Source organism: Dendrobates tinctorius, unplaced genomic scaffold (assembly GCF_039654945.1).
Source record: "Dendrobates tinctorius isolate UK_male_01 unplaced genomic scaffold, ASM3965494v1 ptg000155l, whole genome shotgun sequence".
Lineage (NCBI taxonomy): Eukaryota > Metazoa > Chordata > Amphibia > Anura > Dendrobatidae > Dendrobates > Dendrobates tinctorius.
The window spans coordinates 16,233,127-16,255,550 of NW_027361822.1; the positions used below are offsets into that span (position 1 = coordinate 16,233,127).

The window sequence follows — 22,424 nt, forward strand, 5'->3', positions numbered from 1 at the left end:
TTCTCCTATTAGGCCGGGGTCACACTGGCGAGGAATACGGCCGAGTGAGAGGCGCTAAAAGCACGCATTAGACACGGACAAATGATTCTCTATGGGGTCCCTCGCACCAGGCATATATTTCTCGTCCGTATTCTACGGTCCGTGCCAATCGCAGCATGCTGCGATTGTCAGCGTACTACGGCCGTAATACGCCAATGCAAGTCTATGGGTGCGCAAAAAATACGGATTACACACGGACCACACATGTGACTTGCGAGAAATACGGACCCGGTGTCTTTTAGCAAAGCCGGCAATTCAGTGCGCTATACAGTAAACTCACACTGACAGGTTTAATAAAGAAACGAAAGAATAGATATATACACATAGAATACTTATATATATAGATATATATATATATATATGTATTCTGTTTGTCTATATCTATTCTTTGGTTTCTGTTAGAAACCCTGTCATAGGGCTCCATTATATGTCCATTTTGCAAGCCGGCGAGAAAATCTCGCCATACGGATGCTGACATGCGCAAAATACGCGACCACACCTTGATTACGGATGACATACGGAGCACTGTTTAGGGGCCATTCATCCGTATTACGCATGTAAAATACTGACCGTATTTTGCGTCGGTTAGTGTGACCCCTGCCTTACCCTTGTGAAAGTAAAAATAAATTGGGTCTAAAGGAAAGTTTTTGTGAAAAAAAGTATATTTTTTCCTTCCAAGTTCCATTAATTCCTGTGAAGCACCTGAAGGGTTAATAAACTTCTTGAATGTGGTTTTGAGCACCTTGAGTGGTGCAGTTTTTAGAATGGTGTCACTTTTGGGTATTTTCTGCCATATAGACCCCCTCAAAGTCAGTTCAAATGTGATGTGGTCCCTAAAAGAAATGGTTTTGTAAACATGAGAAATCGCTGGTCAACTTTTAACCCTTATAACTTCCTAACAAAAAGAAAATGTTTCAAAGATTGTGCTGATATAAAGTAGACATGCAACATGCTGCGTTCTGCGCACACGGGCGCACCTTCAAAAGTGCGCAGCGCACGGCAAAATCCTACTTTCGCACGGCCAGCGCACGATCTGCGCACCCTATGCTAAAGATAGGGTGCGCAGATCGCAAGCGTCCATGTGCACTAGTAGGCGGCGATGACCGGATGGGGCGGGCAGGGAGCCGGCAGGGGCTTAGCGGCGGCCGTGCGCAGACCGTCGCAGCGCCATAAAGCGCAAATGTGAAACCGGCCTTAAACGTTTGAAAATTGCACAATTTTCAACATTTTTGCCAAGTTTCCATTTTTTTCACAAATAATGGCACATGTCAAGCAAATTTTAGTACAATATGTCACAAAAAAACGATCTCAGAATCAGTGGGATCGATTGAAGCATTCTGGAGGTATAGCCTCATAAAGTGACAGTGGTCAGAATTGGAAAATTTGGCCTGGTCAGGAAGGTGAAAACAGGCTTCGGGCAGAAGGAGTTTATTGTGCTGTAAGATTCAAATTAACGTAAAGCCCTCGTACAGTTATGTTGATGGAAAAATAAACTGTACGTTTTTTTAAATAAAAACATTAACATGCATCAGGAAAAAGGTTTTTTGTTATAAAACTCAATATAACTTTTTTTTAATATATATATATAAAACGCACGTGAGAGCAGGATTTATATTTATCTATTCTTATTCTATTGTGGATATTCTACATGCATTCTCTCCTGCATTCCAAGATGGAGTTTGAACCAGTATGTTATGATAAGGAGTCCCTTAGGAATGTCTTTGTCTAATGGACTTAGAGAAGACGTAATGAGGAAACGAAACCTAAGGCCGGAGTCACACTACAGCGAGATACGGCCGAGTCTCGCAGGTTAAAACCAAGCTCTGGCACCGGCACTCCGGAGCGGAGCGTGCAGCTCCATGTATTGCTGTGCGGCTGCACGCTCCGCTCCGGAGGGCCGGCCCCAGAGCTTGGTTTTAACCTGCGAGACTCGGCCGTATCTCGCTGTGTGTGATCCCGGCCTAAAGAGTAGAAACACACTTAAACTTTTCAACTTTAGCCAATGAAATGTATGTACGCTAATGCCAGCACATATTTAGATAAACATTATTTCCTGTATTATGACATGTATATAAGGCAAAATTAAAGAGAGAAAACGCCTCCTCCACCCTTTAATAGCGGCTCCGTACACATGATACACACATGGCTCCGCTCCGTACATATGTTACACATCGTACCCATACGGCTCCGCTCCGTACACCTCACACACACATAGCTCTGCTCCACACACATACGACTCCGCACAAAACATATTGCACACACCATATACACGTGGTTCTGCTCTGTATACATCATACACACAGCTCTGCTCCATGTACGTCAGGTTCTACTCCATACACATTGTACACACGGCTGCGCTCCGCACACATCAGACACACTATTTTCTGCTCTGTACACCTTGAACACATGCGACTCCACTCCATACACACACATCTCCATTCCGTACACCTTGTACACACGTGGCTCTGCTTGATTCACCTTGTACACACGCCGCTCCATTGTCTACCTCGTACACACACGGCACCGCTCCATATACCTTGTACACACGCTGCTACGCTCCGTACACCTCATACACACACGGCTCCGCTCTGTACACCTCGTACACACACGGTTCCACTCTGTACACCTCGTACACACGCAGCTCTGCTCTGTACACCTCGTACACACGCGGCTCCGCTCCGTACACCTCATACACACACAGCTCCGCTCCGTACACCTCGTACACACGCGGCTCCGCTCCGTACACCTCGTACACACACAGCTCTGCTCTGTACACCTCGTACACACACGGCTCCGCTCCGTACACCTCGTACACACACGGCTCCGCTCCGTACACCTCGTACACACACGGCTCCACTCCGTACACGCGGCTCCGCTCCGTCCACCTCGTACACACACGGCTCCGCTCCGTACACACACGGCTCCGCTCCGTACACCTCGTACACACACGGCTCCGCTCCGTACACCTCGTACACACACGGCTCTGCTCCGTACACCTCGTACACACACGGCTCCACTCCGTACACCTCGTACACGCACGGCCGTACACCTCGTACACACACGGCTCCGCTCCGTACACACACGGCTCCGCTCCGTACACCTCGTACACACACGGCTCCGCTCCGTACACCTCGTACACACACGGCTCCGCTCTCTACACCTCGTACACACACGGCTCCGCTCCGTACACCTCGTACACATGCGGCTCCGCTCCGTACACCTCGTACACACGCGGCTCTGCTACATCCACCCTGTAAACCCCCTCCTGACCCCACACAGAAACTTCCCCTCATCCAGCACCATGAAAACCAGCACAGCAGAGTCCTGCATACACTGAGGCCCCTGATCATGTGACCCCTGACTCCTCCCCTCCTGTGACCTCATCCCAGGTCCTGTGCGCACAGAGCAGCCATATATGTGGTGTGCGGCTCTGCAGGTGGAGGTAGGTGCCGGAGATTCCCCATTACTGGGCACAGGGGGCGCTCTGGTTTGGGGACAGATGACGCTTTCTCTCTGGGGTGGAGATTTATAGGGCCGTTTCTGAAGACATTGGGGGTGATTCATCAGGACCAGCCATTCTCTTGGTTTTGAAGCAGATGCTCCTGAGGCTATGTGTGTCGCTATGTGCACCTCGCCACAAATCTTACTCTTGCATCTGCTGGAGTAAGATTTGTGGCACAGCAATCGCTACCCCTCATCGTGAATCTGAGGAGCTGTGCTCACCTCTACCCCCCATTCTGCTGTAGTTGGCGCGAGACTAGTATGAAGATTCCAAAAGTTGCTTTTCCCTTCACCCATGACAGCACACCTGAGAGAGGGATCCGCCCCGCCAGGACAGGAACCTACTGAAATATAAGGGGCGGCACCTCTCCACCCGCTTCAGTTGGGTTCCTGTCCTAGGAAGGGAATCCCAGACTGACAGCGGCGGTGTCTGTCATGGATGAAGAGCCCAGGGCTGTCCAGGCGCGGGAAGAGCAGGTTGACTTACCTGCAGCGCCGGCCGTCGGTCCCCTGGAAGCGCAGTACCCGGGGTTTTCCTGCAGGCTCCGGGTTTGTGCGGGTGCGTCTAGACGGCCTCTGTGATCCGGGGTGCTCCTCCATGCCTCCCTCCCCTCGCGCGGGCCCCGAATCTTCTCCCTCACGACATGGCGGGAGAGCCGGGGGCGGTTTCCGGCCACTGACGTCAGCGGCGCAGAGCATCCTGGGAGCGCGCCAGCTGACGTCACAGAGGCGATGGCGCTTGGCGCGACACCAGCCGCATAAAGAAGAATAGCGCTCGGCCGGCGGTCGCAGGGGGGAGGGGAGAAAGGGAAAAAAAGGAGGAACGCTCACCAGGCCGGACCTATTTAAAGGCGTAAGAACGGCAGTGCGGCCAGGTAAACCATCTCTGCCCCTTCACAAACCTCTGCTCGCAAGCATGGCAGCTGTTCAAGCAGCAAACGCAGCAGTCACCCAAGCCACAGGTCGGGAGACTCCTCAATGTCCAGAGAGCACAGGTCACATGCTCCACCACAGCCTTCGAGTCCGGTACCCGACTTTATGGGTGGTGAGTGATCTCTGTGAATGTTAGTATGTTGTTAATAGGGTCCTTCTTGTGTGTTAATTTCCTTAGGAAAAGGCCAAAAAAGCAGGGAGCAAGAGAAACAATAGGGATTGTGCCATATGTAGGAGCGCCCTAGCGAGAGATTGGCAGAAGGACCTTTGCGCCAGCTGTATCCAGCGAACCATGGCGGAGGAGGCGCCAAGCTTTGCAACTAACCTCAGATTGGTCATCAGGTCTGAGGTGGAAGGCTCACTTAAAGTGTTGTTAAAGAAAAAGAGTAGGAAAGACTCTCCTAGTTCTTCCTCAGACTCCTCCTCGGCTGTATCTCAGGCCGAACACCCATCCTCCTCCTCCTCGGATAGTGACACGGGTGGCAAGCCGTGTTTTCCGGTAGAGGATACGGATGCTCTCCTCAAAGCCATTAGGGTAACCATGGGCCTACAGGAGGAAAAAACGGCTAAGTCTCTGGAAGACGTCATGTTCGGGGGTCTACAGGAAAGAAAGAAACGCACATTTCCAGTCAATGAGAAAGTCCAGGCACTCATTGAAAGAGAATGGAAGAAGCCTGAAAGATCAGGAGCACTTCCCTCCTCCTCTAAAAGGAGATACCCCTTTGAACATAAAGACACGGAGATATGGGACAAAGTCCCAAAGATTGACGCAGCAGTGTCCAGGTTGTCTAAAATATTGGCCCTGCCCCTGGAAGACTCAGGAGTGCTTAGAGACCCGCTAGATAAAAAAGCGGATTCCTACTTAAGACATACGTGGGAAGCAGCGGCAGGAGGACTAAAACCGGCAATAGCCGGCACCTGCACAGCACGTTCTTTAATGATTTGGCTACAGCAGCTGGAAGAGAAACTCGCTTCAAAGGTCTCAAGGGAAACATTTTGGCAGATATGTATCTTCTACACGGAGCAGCAGCTTTTTTGGCTGACGCTTCCGCCGATTCCATGAGACCTATGGCGAGAGCAGTAACATAGTTAGTAAGACAGAAAAAAGACATTAGTCCATCCAGTTCAGCCTATAAAATTCTGTCAGAATAAATCCCCAGATCTACGTCCTCCTAAAGAACCTAATAACTGTAAGATACAATATTGTTAAGCTCCAGGAAGACATCCAGGCCTCTCTTGAACCCTTCGACTGAGTTTGCCATCACCAGGGAATTCCAGATTCTCACTGCCCTAACAGTAAAGAATCCTCTTCTATGTTGGTGGAAAAACCTTTTCTCCAGACGCAGAGAATGCCCCATTGTGACCGTCACCTTCCTTGGTATAAACAGATCCTCAGAGAGATATTTGTATTGTCCCCTTATATACTTATACATGGTTATTAGACTGCCCCTCAGTCGTCTTTTTTCTAGACTGAATAATCCTAATTTTGCTAATCTCTCTGGGTATTGTAGTTCCCCCATCCCCTTTATTTATTTTGTTGCCCTCCTTTGTACCCACTCTAGTTCCATTATATCCTTCCTGAGCACCGGTGCCCAAAACTGTACACAGTACTCCATGTGCGGTCTAACCAGAGATTTGTACAGAGGCAGTATAATGCTCTCATCATGTGTATCCAGACCTCTTTTAATGCACCCCATGATCCTATTTGCCTTGGCAGCCGCTGCCTGGCACTGGCTGCTCCAGGTAAGTTTATCATTAACTAGGATCCCCAAGTCCTTCTCCATGTCAGATTTACCCAGTGGTTTACCGTTCAGTGTGTAATGGTGATATTGATTTCTTCTTCCCATGTGTATAACCTTACATTTATCATCATTGTTAAACTGCATCTGCCACCTTTCGGCCCAAGTTCCCTACTTATCCAGGTCCATCTGTAGCAGAATACTATCTTCTCTTGTATTGACTGCTTTACATAGTTTTATATCATCTGCAAATATCGATATTTTACTGTGCAAACCTTCTACCAGATCGTTAATAAATATGTTGAAGCGAATAGGTTCCAACACCGACCCCTGCGGTACCCCATTGGTCTCAGCGACCCAGTTAGAGAATATACCATTTATAACCACCCTCTGCTTTCTATCACTAAACCAGTTACTTACCCATTTACACACATTTTCCCCCAGACCCAGCATTCTCATGTTGTGTACCAACCTCTTGTGTGGCACGGTATCAAATGCTTTGGAAAAATCAAGATATACCACATCCATTGACTCACCTTGGTCCAGTCTATAGCTTATCTCTTCATAAAAACTGATTAGATTGGTTTGACAGGAGCGATTCCTCATAAACCTATGCTGATATGGCATTAAACAGTTATTCTCATTGACATAATCCAGAATAACTTTCCTCAGAAACCCTTGAAATATTTTACCAAAAATAGAGGTTAGACTTACTGGCCTATAATTTCCAGGTTCACTTTTAGAGCCCTTTTTGAATATTGGTACCACATTTGCTATGCGCCAGTCCTGTGGATCAGACCCCGTCGCTATAGAGTCTCTAAATATAAGAAATAATGGTTTGTCTATTACATTACTTAGTTCTCTTAGTACTCGTGGGTGTATGCCATCCGGACCCGGAGATTTATCTATTTTAATCTTATTTAGCCAGTTTTGCACCTCTTCTTGGGTTAGATTGGTGACCCTTAATATAGGGTTTTCTTTGTCTCTCGGCATTTCACCTAACATTTCATTTTCCATCGTGAATACCGTGGAGAAGAAGGTGTTTTATGTATTAGCCTTTTCCTCATCATCTACAACCATTCTTTCCTCACAATTTTTTAATGGGCCTACACTTTCACTTTTAATTCTTTTACTATTGATATAGTTGAACAGCTTGGGATTAGTTTTACTCTCCTTAGCAATGTGCTTCTCTGTTTCCTTTTTGGCAGCTTTAATTATTTTTTTAGATAAAGAATTTTTCTCCTTATAGTTTTTTAGAGTTTCAATGGTGCCATCCTGCTTTAGTAGTTTAAATACTTTCTTTTTACTGTTAATTGCCCCTCTTACTTTTTTGTTTAGCCACATTGGGTTTTTCCTATTTCTTGTCCTTTTATTCCCATAAGGTATAAACTGCTTGCAGTGCCTATTTAGGATGTTCATAAACATTTCCTATTTATTTTCTGTATTCTTATTTCTGAGGACATTGTCCCAGTCAACCAGATTAAGGGCATCTCTAAGCTGGTCAAACTTTGCCTTCCTAAAGTTCAGTGTTTTTGTGATTCCCTGACATGTCCCCCTAGCGAAAGACAAGTGAAACTGTACAATATTGTGGTTGCTATTTCCTAGATGCCCAACAACCTGCAGATTTGTTATTCTATCAGGTCTGTTAGATAGTATTAGGTCTAAAAGTGCTGCTCCTCTGGTTGGATTCTGCACCAATTGTGAAAGATAATTATTCTTGGCTATTAGCAGAAACCTGTTGCCTTTATGGGTTTCGCAGGTCTCTGCTTCCCAGTTAATATCCGTGTAGTTAAAGTCCCCCATAACAAGGACCTCATTATGGGATACAGCTTCATCTATCTGCCTTAGTAGTAAACCTTCCATGATTTCTATTATATTTGGGGGTTTGTAACAGACCCCAAAGAGAATTTTGTTACTATTTTTCCCTCCATGTATTTCGACCCATATGGACTCGACATCCTCATTCCCTTCGCTAATATCTTCCCTTAAAGTGGACTTTAGACAAGACTTTACATAAAGACAAACCCCTCCTCCACTCCGATTTTTACGATCCTTTCTAAACAGACTGTAACCCTGTAAGTTAACTGCCCAGTCATAGCTTTCATCTAACCATGTCTCGATTATTCCCACTATGTCATAGTTACCTGTAGATATTTCTGCTTCTAGTTCTTCCATCTTGTTTGTCAGGCTTCTGGCATTTTGCGAGCATGCATTTTAGAGAATTTTGCTTTGTTCCAATCTCCTCCCTGTTGATTGTTTTATAAATTTTCTTCCCTCCCTTCTGAGTATGTTGTCTTGGATCTTCTTTGCCACACCTCTTATCATTCATCAGTATAATATCTGATTTCATGTTCGTGTCTAACGTTTTTCTTCCCATCCCCTCTTCTTCTAGTTAAAAGCTCTCCTGATGAGTGTAGCGTGTCTTCTGGAGAATGTGTGTTTCCCAGGTTTGTTGAGGTGTAGTCCATCTCTGGCGAGGAGTCCATCGTATAGGTAATTCACACCGTGGTCCAGGAATCCGAATCCTTGTTATCTGCATTAGACAGTTGTTCGCATGAATGATCCTGTTCTATCTCCTGTTGCCATGCCCGTCTACTGGAAGGATAGAAGAAAAAAACTACCTGTGCATCCAGTTCCTTTACTTTCTTCCCCAACTCTTCAAAGTCCTTGCAGATTGTCGGTAGGTCCTTCCTTGCCGTGTCATTGGTGCCAACATGTATCAGAAGAAATGGGTGGACGTCCTTGGAACTGATGAGCTTTGGTATCCTATCGGTCACATCCTTGATCTTTGCACCTGGGAGGCAGCATACTTCTCTTGCGGTTATATCCGGTCTGCAGATGGCTGCTTCTGTGCCTCTCAATAGTGAGTCTCCCACCACTACCACTCTTCTTCGCTTCTTGGCTGTACTTTTTGTTGTCACTTCTGGGTGTTGCTGTGTGCTCTTTTCTTCTTTGCTTGCTGGTTGTGCCTCATCCTTAGGTGTACCATCGTCATCCTCCGCAAGGCTTTGGTATCGGTAGGGTTATCAAACGCCGCAAGGCGCTCATTATGGCTTAAAGGTTGACCAGGAGACCTACAGTCTAAAGCTAAGTTGTGCTCTCTTCCGTGTGATGGTCAATTTTTATTTGGAAAAAATCTAGATGACATCTTGGAAAAAGCAAGTGATAGAAAGAAGGGCTTCCCCTGGTTTCCAGGAGATCAAAGAAGGCCGTCCTTTCGGAGAGGAAAATTCAACAGGGGCCGTCCTCCGGGGTATAGGAAAAGATGGAAGGACAAAAGAAAGAGTCTGGATTTATGTTCGGAGGAGCCACCTCATCCTCAAAAAAATCCCCACAATGACGCAGACATCCCAGTAGGGGGGAGACTGATGCTTTTTTCCCAGGCCTGAGAAGGTATCTCTTAAACATCATAAGAAAAGGCCTCAAAATCCCGTTTTTTCAGCGGCTGAGAGCATCATTTGTGGTGACCCCCGTCAGGAAGGGGATAGAGGAACAATTGGCCCTGGAGTCAGAAATCTTAAGTCTGCTAGACAAACGCGTTCTGACCAAAGTCCCAAGCGGACAGGAGAGAACGGGTTTCTACTCACCCCTCTTCCTGATAAAAAACCGGACCAGTCATTCAGAACAATTATAAACCTCAGAGGCCTCAATCAGTGGATAGAAAATCAGACCTTCAAAATGGAATCAGTAACTTTGGCCATAAAACTACTACACCACAATTGTTTTATGGCCGTAGTCGATCTAAAGGATGCCTACTATCACATCCCGATCCACCCACGTTATCAAAGATACTTAAGAGTAGCTCTCTACATCCAGGGCGTCCTCAGTCATTTTCAATTCAGAGCCCTCCCATTCTGCATATCCATAGCCCCGAGAGTGTTTACGAAAGTCGTAGCGGAGATGACAGCCTTCCTCTGAATCCACAACACAATTATAATACCCTATTTGGACGATTTCCTAATAGTGCGCAACTCAGAACACCACTGCACAGAGCAGGTAGAAAGGGTAACAAATACCCTACAGAAACTCGGGTGGATGGTAAACATCAAAAAAATCAAAACTACAACCCCTAAAGAGACAGATTTTTCTAGGGTTCAACCTGGACTCAGAACGACAAACTTGTCTGTTACCAGAGGCCCAGATGGAAAAGGTGAGAAATAGAACTTTGACGGCCCTAGACCAACCTCACATGACCCTGAGAGGCGCGATGTCCTTGCTAGGCACCCTGACAGCGTGTATCCCAGCGGTCAGGTGGACACAATTTCATACCCGTCAGCTTCCGGCAGAAATTCTATCAGCACAGAAAGTGGGCGTTTGGAAGGAAGGCTGGAGCTTTCCTTAAAGGTCAAAAACTCTCTCAGATGGTGGTTAGACAGGACAAACCTGATGTCAGGAATGTTGTGGCACAGACCAGTGTCCGACATAATTCTGACAGACGCAAGTTCCTCGGGGTGGGGGGCGCACCTAAGGGGACAGGCGGCCCAGGGACCCTGGGGGCCTCAAGAGCAAAACGCATCCTCCAACTTAAGAGAACTACAGGCAATAAACAAAGCCTTAAAAATTTTTATTCCCCGTCTAAAAGGCCGCAATGTCCAGATCATGTCGGACAACAAAGTGACAGTGGCGTATATCAATCACCAGGGGGGAACAAGGTCACACTCCTTAATGAACGCGACCAACGAGATTTTTCACAGAGCAGAGCGACATCTACTCTCCCTGACGGCACTACATATAAGAGGGGTAGAAAACGTAGAAGCCGACTTCCTGAACCGCAATATACTAAGGCAAGGAGAATGGACCCTAAATCAGTTAGTGTTTCAGAAGATAGTACAACTTTGGGGAGAACAGGTAGTAGACCTCTTTGCCAACAAAAGCAACATACAGGTAGAGAGGTTTTGTTCGTGAAACCCAAAAGAAAAGCCATGGGCGGTTGACGCATTGCAAATTCCGTGGAATTTCAAACTAGGTTACGCTTTTCCTCCAGTAGCTCTGATCCCTACAGTTGTGAGGAAAATAAGGGAAGATCAAGCTAGAGTGATCTTAATACCCCCGTTCTGGCCGAAAAGACCCTGGTTCTCGCTGCTGAAAAAGATGTCCCTCTCGGATCCATGGGTACTACCAGAGATCCCAGACCTGCTAGCTCAGGGTCCAATATTCGACACGGAAGTCAATGGATTCCATCTGACGACGTGGAATTTGAAAGGTCACTTAAGGGATAGAGGTTTTTCTCTGGGGTTGGTGGCTACTCTGTTGAAAAGTAGGAAGCCAGTAACAACTAACATATATAGTAGAACATGGAATACGTTTCTACAGATCCTGGGGAAGCCGTTAGAACAAAAGCTCCCGATTAAGGCCATCTTGGAATTTTTACAGGCAGGATTACAGCTAGGACTAGCGGTAAATACCCTTAAAGTTCAGGTGTCCGCACTGGGCGCACTATATAACTGCAACATAGCGGCAAACAGATGGGTAGCTAGATTCATTAAATCCTGCCATAGGTCCAGTCCGATCCCATTACAAAGAATAGCCCCGTGGGATTTAAACCTGGTGTTAGAAGCCCTTACGAAAGAGCCATTTGAACCAATTCAACAACTGCGTGTAAAATATCTTACCCTAAAGACCATTATTTTAGTGGCCCTTACATCGGCCCGTAGAGTAAATGACTTGCAGGCCCTCTCCGTGAATTCACCTTATACCCAGGTGTACCAGGACAGGGTCGTCTTAAAAACAGACCCCGCTTACCTACCTAAAGTGGTATCAGATTTCCACCGTAGCCAGGAGATTTTCCTCCCCTCCTTCTGTGAGAATCCAAAAAAACCAGGGGAGGGGAAATTCCACAAATTGGATGTAAAAAGGGCCCTGCTAGAATATATATCAGTAACTAGCCAGTGGAGGAGGTCCCACTCCCTATTTGTAGCCTTCCAGGGTGCCAGGAAAGTTACGGAGTATCAAAAGGGACCATCGCCAGATGGATTAGGGAGGCCATTAGTGTAGCCTACTCAGCTATTGGCATTCTGATGCCTGACGTCATCAAGGCTCATTACACTAGAGCCGTCGCGACCTCCTGGGCCGAAAAGGCAGAGGTATTGATAGACCAAATTTGCAAGGCCACTACCTGGGCCTCACCATCAACCTTCTTTAGACACTATAGATTAAATCTATCCTCCTCTGCTGACTTAACCTTTGTTAGAAGGATGCTGCAAGCGGTGGTCCCTCCCTAAGGTGTTTTGAAGTCTCCAAAAATCTCTCAGGTGTGCTGTCATGGGTGAAGGGAAAACCACCATGGTTACTTACCGGTAGCCGTTTTTTCCGGAACCCATGACAGCACCCGTATATTCCCCCCTTTTTCACCGTATGGGTGTGCACGTTAGTAGGGTGTATTTGTGTGATGTGGTGTTGGATAATCATGTAACTAACTGGGAAGTCCTCTCAATGCTCTGTAACCAACTGAAGTGGGGGAGAGGTGCCACCCCTTATATTTCAGTAGGTTCCTGTCCTGGCGGGGCGGATCTCTCTCTCAGGTATGCTGTCATGGGTTCCGGAAAAAACGGCTAACTGTAAGTAGCCATGGTGGGTTTTTTTTGTGTGCAGAGATCTGGTGAAAAAGCTTCAAAGAATCACCCACATAGTGTTATCTGCAGATTAATCAAGTCTGACAGTGCAAAAGGAGCAGCGGCTACCAGAGAAAATAAAGTTATTTCTTCCCTGCAGCCACTCGTTTCCAGTCACTGGGTTGGTGCAGGGCTTTAGCAGTCACTGCCAGTGTCAGACCGACCCTCCAGAGGATCCTTTCTTGACCCCATTCTCTACTGCTATATGTCTGGAGTATACAGTGGGTACGGAAAGTATTCAGACCCCTTTAAATTTTTCACTGCAGCCACTTGGTAAAATCAAAAAAGTTCATTTTTTTCTCATTAATGTACACTCTGCACCCCATCTTGACGGAAAAAAACAAATGTAGAAAAATGTATTAAAAAGGAAAAACTGAAATATCACATGGTCATAAGTATTCAGACCTTTTGCTCAGTATTGAGTAGAAGCACCCTTTTGAGCTTGTACAGCCATGAGTCTTCTTGGGAATGATGCAACAAGTTTTTCACACCAGGATTTGGGGATCCTCTGCCATTCTTCCTTGCAGATTCTCTCCTGTTCCATCAGGTTGGATGGTGAATGTTGGTGGACAGCCATTTTCAGGTCTCTCCAGAGATGCTCAATTGGAGATAGGTCAGGGCTCTGGCTGGGCCAGTCAAGAATGTTCACATAGTTGTTTTGAAGCCACTCCTTTTTATCTGTGTGCTTAGGGTCATTGTCTTGTTGGAAGATGAACCTTAGGCCAAGTCTGAGGTCCAGAGCACTCTGGAAGAGGTTTTCATCCAGGATATCTCTGCACTTGGCCGCATTCATGTTACCTTCAATGACAATCAGTCATCCTGTCCCTACAGCTGAAAAACACCCCCATAGCATGATGCTGCCACCACGTTTCACTGTTGGGATTGTATTGGGCAGGTCATGAGCATTGCCTGGTTTTCTCCACACATACCGCTTAGAATTATCACCAAAAAGATCTATCTTCTTCTCATCAGACCAGAGAATCTTATTTCTCACAGTCTGGGAGTCCTTCATGTGTTTTTTTATCAAACTCTCTGCGTGCTTTCATATATCTGGCACTGAGGAGAGGCTTCTGTTAGGCCTCTCTGCCATAAAGGCCCGACTGGTGGAGGGCTGCAGTGATGGTTGACTTTGTGGAACTTTCTCCCATATCCCTACTCCATCTCTGGCGCTCAGCCACAGTGATCTTGGGATTCTTCTTTACCTCTCTCACCAAGGCTCTTCTCCCATGAATGCTCAGTTTGGCTGGATAGCCAGGTCTAGGAAGACTTCTGGTGGTCCCAAACTTCTTCCATTTAATGATTATGGAGTCCACTGTGCTCTTAAGAAACTTGAGTACTGCAGAAATTCTTCTGTAACCTTGGCCAGATCTGTACCTTGCCACAATTCTGTCTCTGAGCTATTGTGCCAGTTCCTTTGACCTCATGATTCTCATTTGGTCTGACATTTACTGTGAGCAGTGAGGTCTTATATAGACAGGTGTGTGCCTTTACAAATCTAGTCCTATAAGTTTAATTAAACACAGCTGGACTCCAGTGAAGGATTAGAACCATTTCAAGGACGATCACAAGGAAATGGACAGCATGTCACTTAAATATGAGTGTCTGAGCAAAGGGTCTGAATACTTATGACCATGTGATATTTGTTTTTCTTTTTTAATAAATTTGCAAAAATTTCTACATTTCTCTTTTTTTGTTCAGTCAAGATGAGGTGCAGAGCGTACATTAATGAGAAAAAAAGAACTTTTTTGAATTTACCAAATGGCTGCAATGAAACAAAGAGTGAAAAATTAAAAGGGGTCTTAATACTTTCCGTACCCACTGTAGATGCATCAGTTGAAGTGTGCAGCTACTTTGGGGCAAACACTGTCCAGCAGGTGTAATCCGCTTTCTGCTGTAGCAAATGGGGCAGTACTACATACTGCTGGGAGTTGGTAGATATTATTCCTAGATATCTCCTTGGACTATGGTGGATTTGGTATCTAACCCCTGACTCGCAGATTAGTCAAACTGCTCTTGCCTTAAGGGCATGTCACACTAAGAGATATTGCTAGCAATATCGCTATAACTTGTGACGTTATAGCGATATTGCTAGCGATAATACTGTGTGTGATACTTACCTACAACCCGCTCCCCTGCTGGTTATCGCTGATCGCGTGAGAACAGTCTGGACTGTTTCTCGTGGTCAGCTTCCTGCGGCGCTTCCTGCTGTGACGACGAGCGACGTGTGGAGCCGGGCGGGAGGACGCAGGATCGCCTGGTATGACAGGTAAGTAGCGACCCCCTTCCCCAGCGATGTCGCTGATGAGATCTGCCTGTGTGGCAGCTCACTAGCGACCACTTAGCGATGCACCAGCGATCCTGACCGCGTCATATCGCTGGTCGGGATCGCTGGTGCATCGCTAAGTGTGACAGTACCTTTAGGAAACAAGTTTGTAGACTCAGCTCAGGGGGCCCCCATTGTAAGTCCAGATCCCTGTGTAAAGGTTAAAGGGTGAAGGCCCAAGTTCCTCTGAGTTATGTAAAATGAGAGTGGCTAGAGCCAAGTCTGTCTGACCTAGGGTTTTTGGTTTGAAAAATTCACACTCTTACCAACATGTAAATAAATGAGCGAAAAAAAAGGTACTGTATAAGGAAGGAAGAAATGAAAGTAAGGTTGGAATGGCCATCTGAGATTTCTGGCAAATGCTACATGGACCCAGAGGTGTATCTAGGCTTTCTGGCACCCGGGGCAAGAATTCGGTTCGGCGCCCCCCCCAAGCACACATGTGATTTGCACAATTAGTCATGTACCGACGAGCTTCTCTTCCTAATGCTCTCAATGTTCACTGAAAAACTGAGAGAAGCAGGAAGAGAAGCTCGTTGTCACAGGACCATAAGTATGAAAATCGCATATGAGTGAAGTGTCTGTGTGATGACTACTGGAACCTGCAGAGCTGAGTCCTGACATTGCAGCTTCTGAATTCTCACAACCAATGCAGTGCACACTTTTAGGATTCTCACGTACTGGTGGCAAGAGTATATGGTCATGTCAGCACAAGCATGTGATTTATATACTTCTGGCCACATTACGACTAGATGTGCCCAGCCTCACTCCGTTCATTTTCATTGAGTGAGGCCACACATGTCTAGTCAGCATGTGACCGCATGTATGTAAATTACCGGCACGAGAGAATCCTAACAGCGTTCAGTGAGCACTGTGAGAATTCAGAAGTCTGCAGTCACATAGAATGTCTGCAGACTCAGTACAAACCTGGACAACCCCTTTCATGCTCCTAACAACTAAAACCATGAGAATTAGTCAGTATCACAAATAATATTTGCGTCCAGGTACCTTATAGATGACGTCGTCTCTGTAGTCGTCGTTCTTTTCTTCTTCTTGTCCAGACCTCATGATGAGTTTTCTCATCCACATCTCGTCTCAGCAGACTTCCATCTTCTCCGGTCTTCTGCAGCAAATTTCCACACGATGCCCTTAAAGATAGAAGTGTCATTATAATGCTCCTAAATAAAAATATCTGCAATATACTGTCACCTCACACTATTCCCCTCCCTCCTCATACAGTCTCCTCTCACATCCCACCTGTTCACCATACTGTCTCCTCATATTTACCCACTTACTCTCTATACTGTCTGCTCACACATACCCCTGACTCCCCATATTATCTGCACACATCCCATCACCCTCACTCCCCATACTGTGTCCACATACATTTAGCCGTTTGCTCCCGATACTGTCTGCACCCATCCCCTTCACTCACCCCCCATACTGTTTCCTCATACATACTCTTCATTGTGTCCTCAAATCTCCCCACACACATTAAATCCCCTCACACACATTAAATCCCCCATCCCCACTTCAAATCCCCCCACACACATTAAATCCCCCTCCAAATCTCCCCACACATTAAGTACCCCCCATCCCCATGCCAATTCCCCCCCACACATTAAGCACCCCCCATCCCCACTCTAAATCCCCCCCACATTAAATAACCCCCCATCCCCACTCCAAATGCCCACACACATTAAATAACCCCCATCCCCACTCCAAATGCCCACACACATTAAATAACCCCCCATCCCCACTTCAAATGCCCACACATACATTAAATAACCCCTCCTCCCTACTCCAAATGCCCACACACATTAAATAACCCCCATCCCCACTCCAAATGCCCACACACATTAAATACCCCCCATCCCCACTCTAAATCCCCCCCATACGTTAAATAACCCCCATCCCCACTCCAAATGCCCCCACATGTTAAATAACCCCCATCCCCACTCCAAATGCCCCCACACGTTAAATAGCCCCCCATCCCCACTCCAAATGCCCCCACACATTAAATAGCCCCCCATCCCCACTCTAAATCCCCCCATACGTTAAATAACCCCCATCCCCACTCCAAATGCCCCCACACATTAAATAACCCCCCATCTGCACGCCAATTCCCCTCACACATCAAATAACCCCCCGTCCCCACTCTAAATCCCCCCACACATAAAGTGCCCCCTATACATTAAATAACCCCACGCCAATTTTCACACAATAACCCCCATCCCCACTCTAAATGCCCCTAAACACATAAAGTGCCTCCATCCATTAAATAACCCCCCATCTCCACGCCAATTCCCCTCACGATAAAGTGCCCCCCTTAATCTTCGTTGGTTCTTCACCTCCACAGTGGAGCACACTTACCACCAGCATCCTGGGCGCCAGCGAATTACGTCAGCAGCGTGATCACATGACCTGATCGCGCCATTGACATCGCTCTGACCCGGCGGTCAGAGCTTCAATTGTACTGGCGTCTGTATAGATGCCAGTACAATTGTTCCCTGGGAGCCGGCGTTGCAGCTTCTGTGTGCTGGCTGTCAGCTTGACAGCTGACACAGAGAACCGCCCACTCACAGCACGGAGGGCGGCAGAGTGCAGCCGCCGGGGTGAAGACACTGCGGACTGCCACATTAGACGGCCCGACTGCGCCCCCCTGCCGGCTGCGCCCGGGGCAAATGCCCCGGCTGCCCCCCTGGATACGCCTCTGCATGTACCAATCCTGTATTAGCCCATTATACTGTCAGTACATCTTCAGGAAATTGATACTGTTAAAACTATAGAAGATCAGAAGGCCATTGGCTCCCTACTCTGCTGCTTACTCAGACATGCCACAAGCTGGGATAACGGTCGTTATCAGGAGGTGGCGCCCGAAAGAAAGGTCATTATCACAAGTAAGCCCTCGGGAGAAGGGTTATTATTGTGAGGAAACGCTTAGGAGAAGGGTTATGTCACGGGGTTACCACGACAGTGTGGAGCCAGAAGACCGCAGCGTCTGATTGCTCCTACTGCAACGCTGAGAAAAAGCACTTCATTTTAAATGGGTTTATTTCTTTTGGCAGTACACGTTGGAAATCCCTGTGCTCAGATAATTAGTAATTATAATGAGGAGGCACCTTGGAGAAGGATTATCATGAGGAGGTGTCTGGGAGAAGGTACTTAATCATAAGTAGATACCTGGGAGAAGGGTCATTATGATGAGGAGGTGCCTAGTAGAAGGGTCTTAATAATAGGGAGCGCCTGGGAGGGAAAAGGGTCCTTATCACGGGGGAGCTCCTGGGAGGAAGGGTCATTATCATTGCGGAGCTCCTGTAAGGAAGGGTCATTATTATGAGGTGGCACGGTTTTGGTTAATGATCATTATAGTCATTATAGTGGTATCACTACCATATATGCTGATAATATCTGCTTAGGATCTGGCGGTAATGTCTTGATGGTAATATTGGTTTTAGTACAGTTATGTGTGGTAATGATTAGTATGGTAGCATTGCTCCTGGCGCTTGCTGACGTCATCAATGGGCGGACGCAGCAAGCGCCGGAGGACAGAAGCCTAGGAGGCGGAGAGGCAAGAGGCGGAGAGCCAAGAGAGCCTGCGAGACAGCCTGCTGGTGTAAAAAAGGTTAATAATGTAAAAATTACAGTTTTAAAGTAGCCACCAAAATTATTTTTTGGTTTGGGGCCACCGCAACATGAGGAACTGTATTGCGGGGTCACGGCATTAGAAAGGTTGAGAACCACTGCGTTAAATGATGGCATGTTTGCAGCAATGGATTAGCTGTAGTGTTCATGTGAAGGAGTATCGTGCTGTGACTCGAAACATGAAGGTGCTGCCCTGATAATATATTTAATTCATGTTCCAGTTCAAACAAAAAGAAAGAGAAACTGAAAATTTAATTCCTGATGGGTTTCCTTTTATTATCTCTAGTAATTGTGTTATTACATGGGATCGTTAGGATTTTCCATCAGCTTGTCGTCTTCCCGTTCAAATCAATACAGTTTCGGATTGTCCTGATTGACCCCCTACAGGATGGATAGAGACAGGGACAAGATGGTGGAGAAGATATTACACCTCACCCTAGAGATCCTCTTCCGGCTTACTGGAGAGGTGAGAGATTCTGATGACATCACATTACATCATTCTTATTTATGGGAATAACAGATGGACAGAACTGGAGAGGTGAGGACTCTGGAAATGTCTGTAGTGAGATTTATTAATGTGTCTCTCCTTGACTAGTATTACACGGTAACCTCTAGTGAGCGATGTCGGGCCCCTGGGTCTGAGGGATGGGGAAGACCCCTGAACCCAACCACAGGCGTTCCATCTCACTCCCTGATACATGAGGACATCAATGACCAGAAGATCCTAGAACTCACCTACAAGATGATTGAGCTGCTGACTGGAGAGGTGACACTGCTGGGAATGCTGGGACATTATACAGTAACACTATGGAGGGATCGGGGGATGATGGTATCATTGTATGTGTCAGGTTCCTATAAGGTGTCAGGATGTCACCGTCTATTTCTCCATGGAGGAGTGGGAGTATGTAGAAGAACACAAAGATCTGTACATGGAGAACATGATGGAGGTTCCCCAGCCCCTCACATCACCAGGTAATAGACAGGACTAAATACACACGGCCTATAATTATCTGTATGTAAAGAATGAATTCAGTCCCTGTATGTCTTTCCTCCAGTTGTATGCAGTAGGAGGACAACACCAGAGAGATGTCCCCGTCCTCTTCTTCCACAGAACTGTAAACAAGAAAATCCCAATGTTCCTCAGGATCATCAGGTAGATGGAGAGAAGGTGTCATGAGATCTCCCCTATGATGTGTAGACGGTTGTGAAGATCTTGTGCTCAGTCTTGTTTTATCCACCAGTATTATATGTTTTATACTTGTGTAATGAGAACGGTGGAGATGGCAGGATTAGAGCTGATTTTTTTTTTTTTTTTTCTTGCGCATCAACATACCAGGCAGCCGCCCCCTCCATGTATTGGTAGGCTGTGAGCGGTTGTTTTATCGGTATTCTTTCACCTGTGTTTCCATCTTAATTATATGGGTCCACTGCATCCTGATAGTGCATTTGTCTGGAGGCCTGGACGGGTAAACCTTTTTGCTCTTTTGCTGTTTTCTATTATTGGAAGATTTTTAAGTCCTCTTTCTGTGCTGTTTCACTGATCATAGATGTGACTTCTCCATCTGTCTTTGACTTTTACAATATTTGTTTCAGGGTGAAGATCTGGCCCTGAAACCACAGGGTGAAGACCCTGACCCTGACCATATTAATACTACAGAGACATATGTGAGGGGTGATGAGTGGTGTAAAGAGGAGATTATTTCAGATGACTACCCAGGTGAGTAGTACCTAGGGTTGAGCGAATTTTTCAATATTTGGTTCGGATTATGATCGCCGGCAAATATTGTATTTGCAATATTAGCCGAATAAAGCTCAACGCCATTGGAGTCAATGGGAGTAGAAAGGGGTGAATATGTTTGGAAACGATCATCAAACATAAATTCTACACGAATAAGGAACCAATTTGGCGCAAATATGGCAAATTCAGATTTGGCGATCGTTTCCGAACATATTCGAGCATCTCTACTAGTAGCCACAAACTGCAGAGAAAACACAGATTCTTCTCAGTCACTACCTGATGCCATATTGTATTACACGTTGTGAATTCTGTGGTCTTTCGTTAATTTTCATCGTTACATTTACTTCTTCTGCGGAAGTACAAAATAAATAAGGATGAAAATGTGAAATAGTTATTGGCGATAAAATAAGGGATTTACCGAGCAGAAAACGTGCTGCATAAGCACACCGCAACACGCTGGTTTTGTAGTATTCTCAATGGTTTTTGCACTAAAATAGAGCTTATCAGCACCTAAACCAAAAGTTTGTATAAGAAACCACAGTAAATTGTCCTTTGATACCTTAGTATAATGCCTTCGATATATCTAAAGCCCCCATACACAATAGGTAGCTGTCGGACAACTAGTTAGGTTGATTGTTCAGAGCCAAAATGATTCATGTCATCCCCTGAGGAAGAAGTGTAATATACTTCAAAACGCGTTGGGAAATAAATGGTTAAACTCTTTATACAACCTGGATGTGATACTTTGTTAAGCAGCGCACACAAGTCCAAGAATTTTATTCCATTAAGGATTTATATGGGCGGTCACGGAGTGGACCTTTGGACGTGCAGCAAGCTGACAACTGATCTATATGCCTTAATCTCTCCTGGAAAGGGTGAGTAGATTTCTTTTATTTCTTCCAATAATTACCTGGATAAGACCCTATTGCGCTCTCTCTTTCCTATAGTCTGTACACATTGTAATTGCAAGGACAGGGACGCTATTCTACATTTGGCACGGCAGAAAAGTCCTGTTAAGTTCAATAATGCTATAATTTCGATTTTTCTGGATTTCTCTATGGAACTCTAGAGACAGCGAGCACAGTTCATGGAAATTAAGAAGCGACTTAAGGAACCGTCACACATAGCGACTCACCAGCGATCCCGACAACGATATCAACGTGTCAAGATCGCTGGTGAGTCGCTACATGATCGCTGGTGAGCTGTCAAACAGACAGCTTCATCAGCGATCAACACCAGCGACGCCCAGTGCGTGGCGTCGCTGTGTACTTTATTTACCAGCGCGCTGATGCAGGGAGCTGGTAACTAAGGTACACATCGGGTTTCTAAGGGACGTGCGTCACTTAGAAACCCGATGTGTACCTTAGTTACCAGCTCCCTGCATCAGCGCGCTGGTAACTAAGGTACACAGAGGGTTTCTAAGCACCGCACGGTGCTTAGAAACCCTGCGTTTACCTTAGTTACCAGCTGATCGCTGGTCTCCCGCCTGTCACGCAGCGATGCGTGATGGCCAGCGGGAGACCAGCGATCAAAGAAATGTCCAGGGCTTTCCAAGAGCGATCAGCGATACCAGCAGGGGGGCCAGTCGCTGATCACTGTCACACACAGCGATCTCGCTGGTGAGATCGCTGTTGCGTCACAAAACTATGTGTGACGGGGCCCTTAGAGAAAAGAATATTATATACTCAATGATTTATCCAGCTCGACTCCGAATTGTCTGCGAAGGTTCCTCTATATTTTTTACGGATCCAGCGGAGGCTGCTGAGTGGCTACAGACCCATGGGGGCTTCTTGTGATAAGGAATCCTAATATGCTTACAGTGAAGCAGAACTCTACTAACTATGATATAATCGGAGCTCTCTTCACAGGCGTCCAGGGTAACAATACCGGACACT

The 22,424-nt window shown here is 46.3% G+C and overlaps 1 protein-coding gene across 1 annotated transcript in view; it reads left to right on the forward strand.

The window, feature by feature from the left end:
* The first annotated feature begins 3,502 nt into the window (after positions 1-3,502).
* The window catches only part of LOC141051040 (uncharacterized), a 159,350-nt gene continuing 140,428 nt past the window's right edge, over positions 3,503-22,424 (forward strand). The window contains exons 1-5 of the mRNA XM_073547849.1: positions 3,503-3,594; positions 19,078-19,257; positions 19,387-19,557; positions 19,640-19,763; positions 19,847-19,944. Coding sequence (XP_073403950.1) covers positions 19,180-19,257; positions 19,387-19,557; positions 19,640-19,763; positions 19,847-19,944 — 471 coding nt within the window. The 5' untranslated portion in view covers positions 3,503-3,594; positions 19,078-19,179. The remainder of the gene's footprint in view (positions 3,595-19,077; positions 19,258-19,386; positions 19,558-19,639; positions 19,764-19,846; positions 19,945-22,424) is intronic.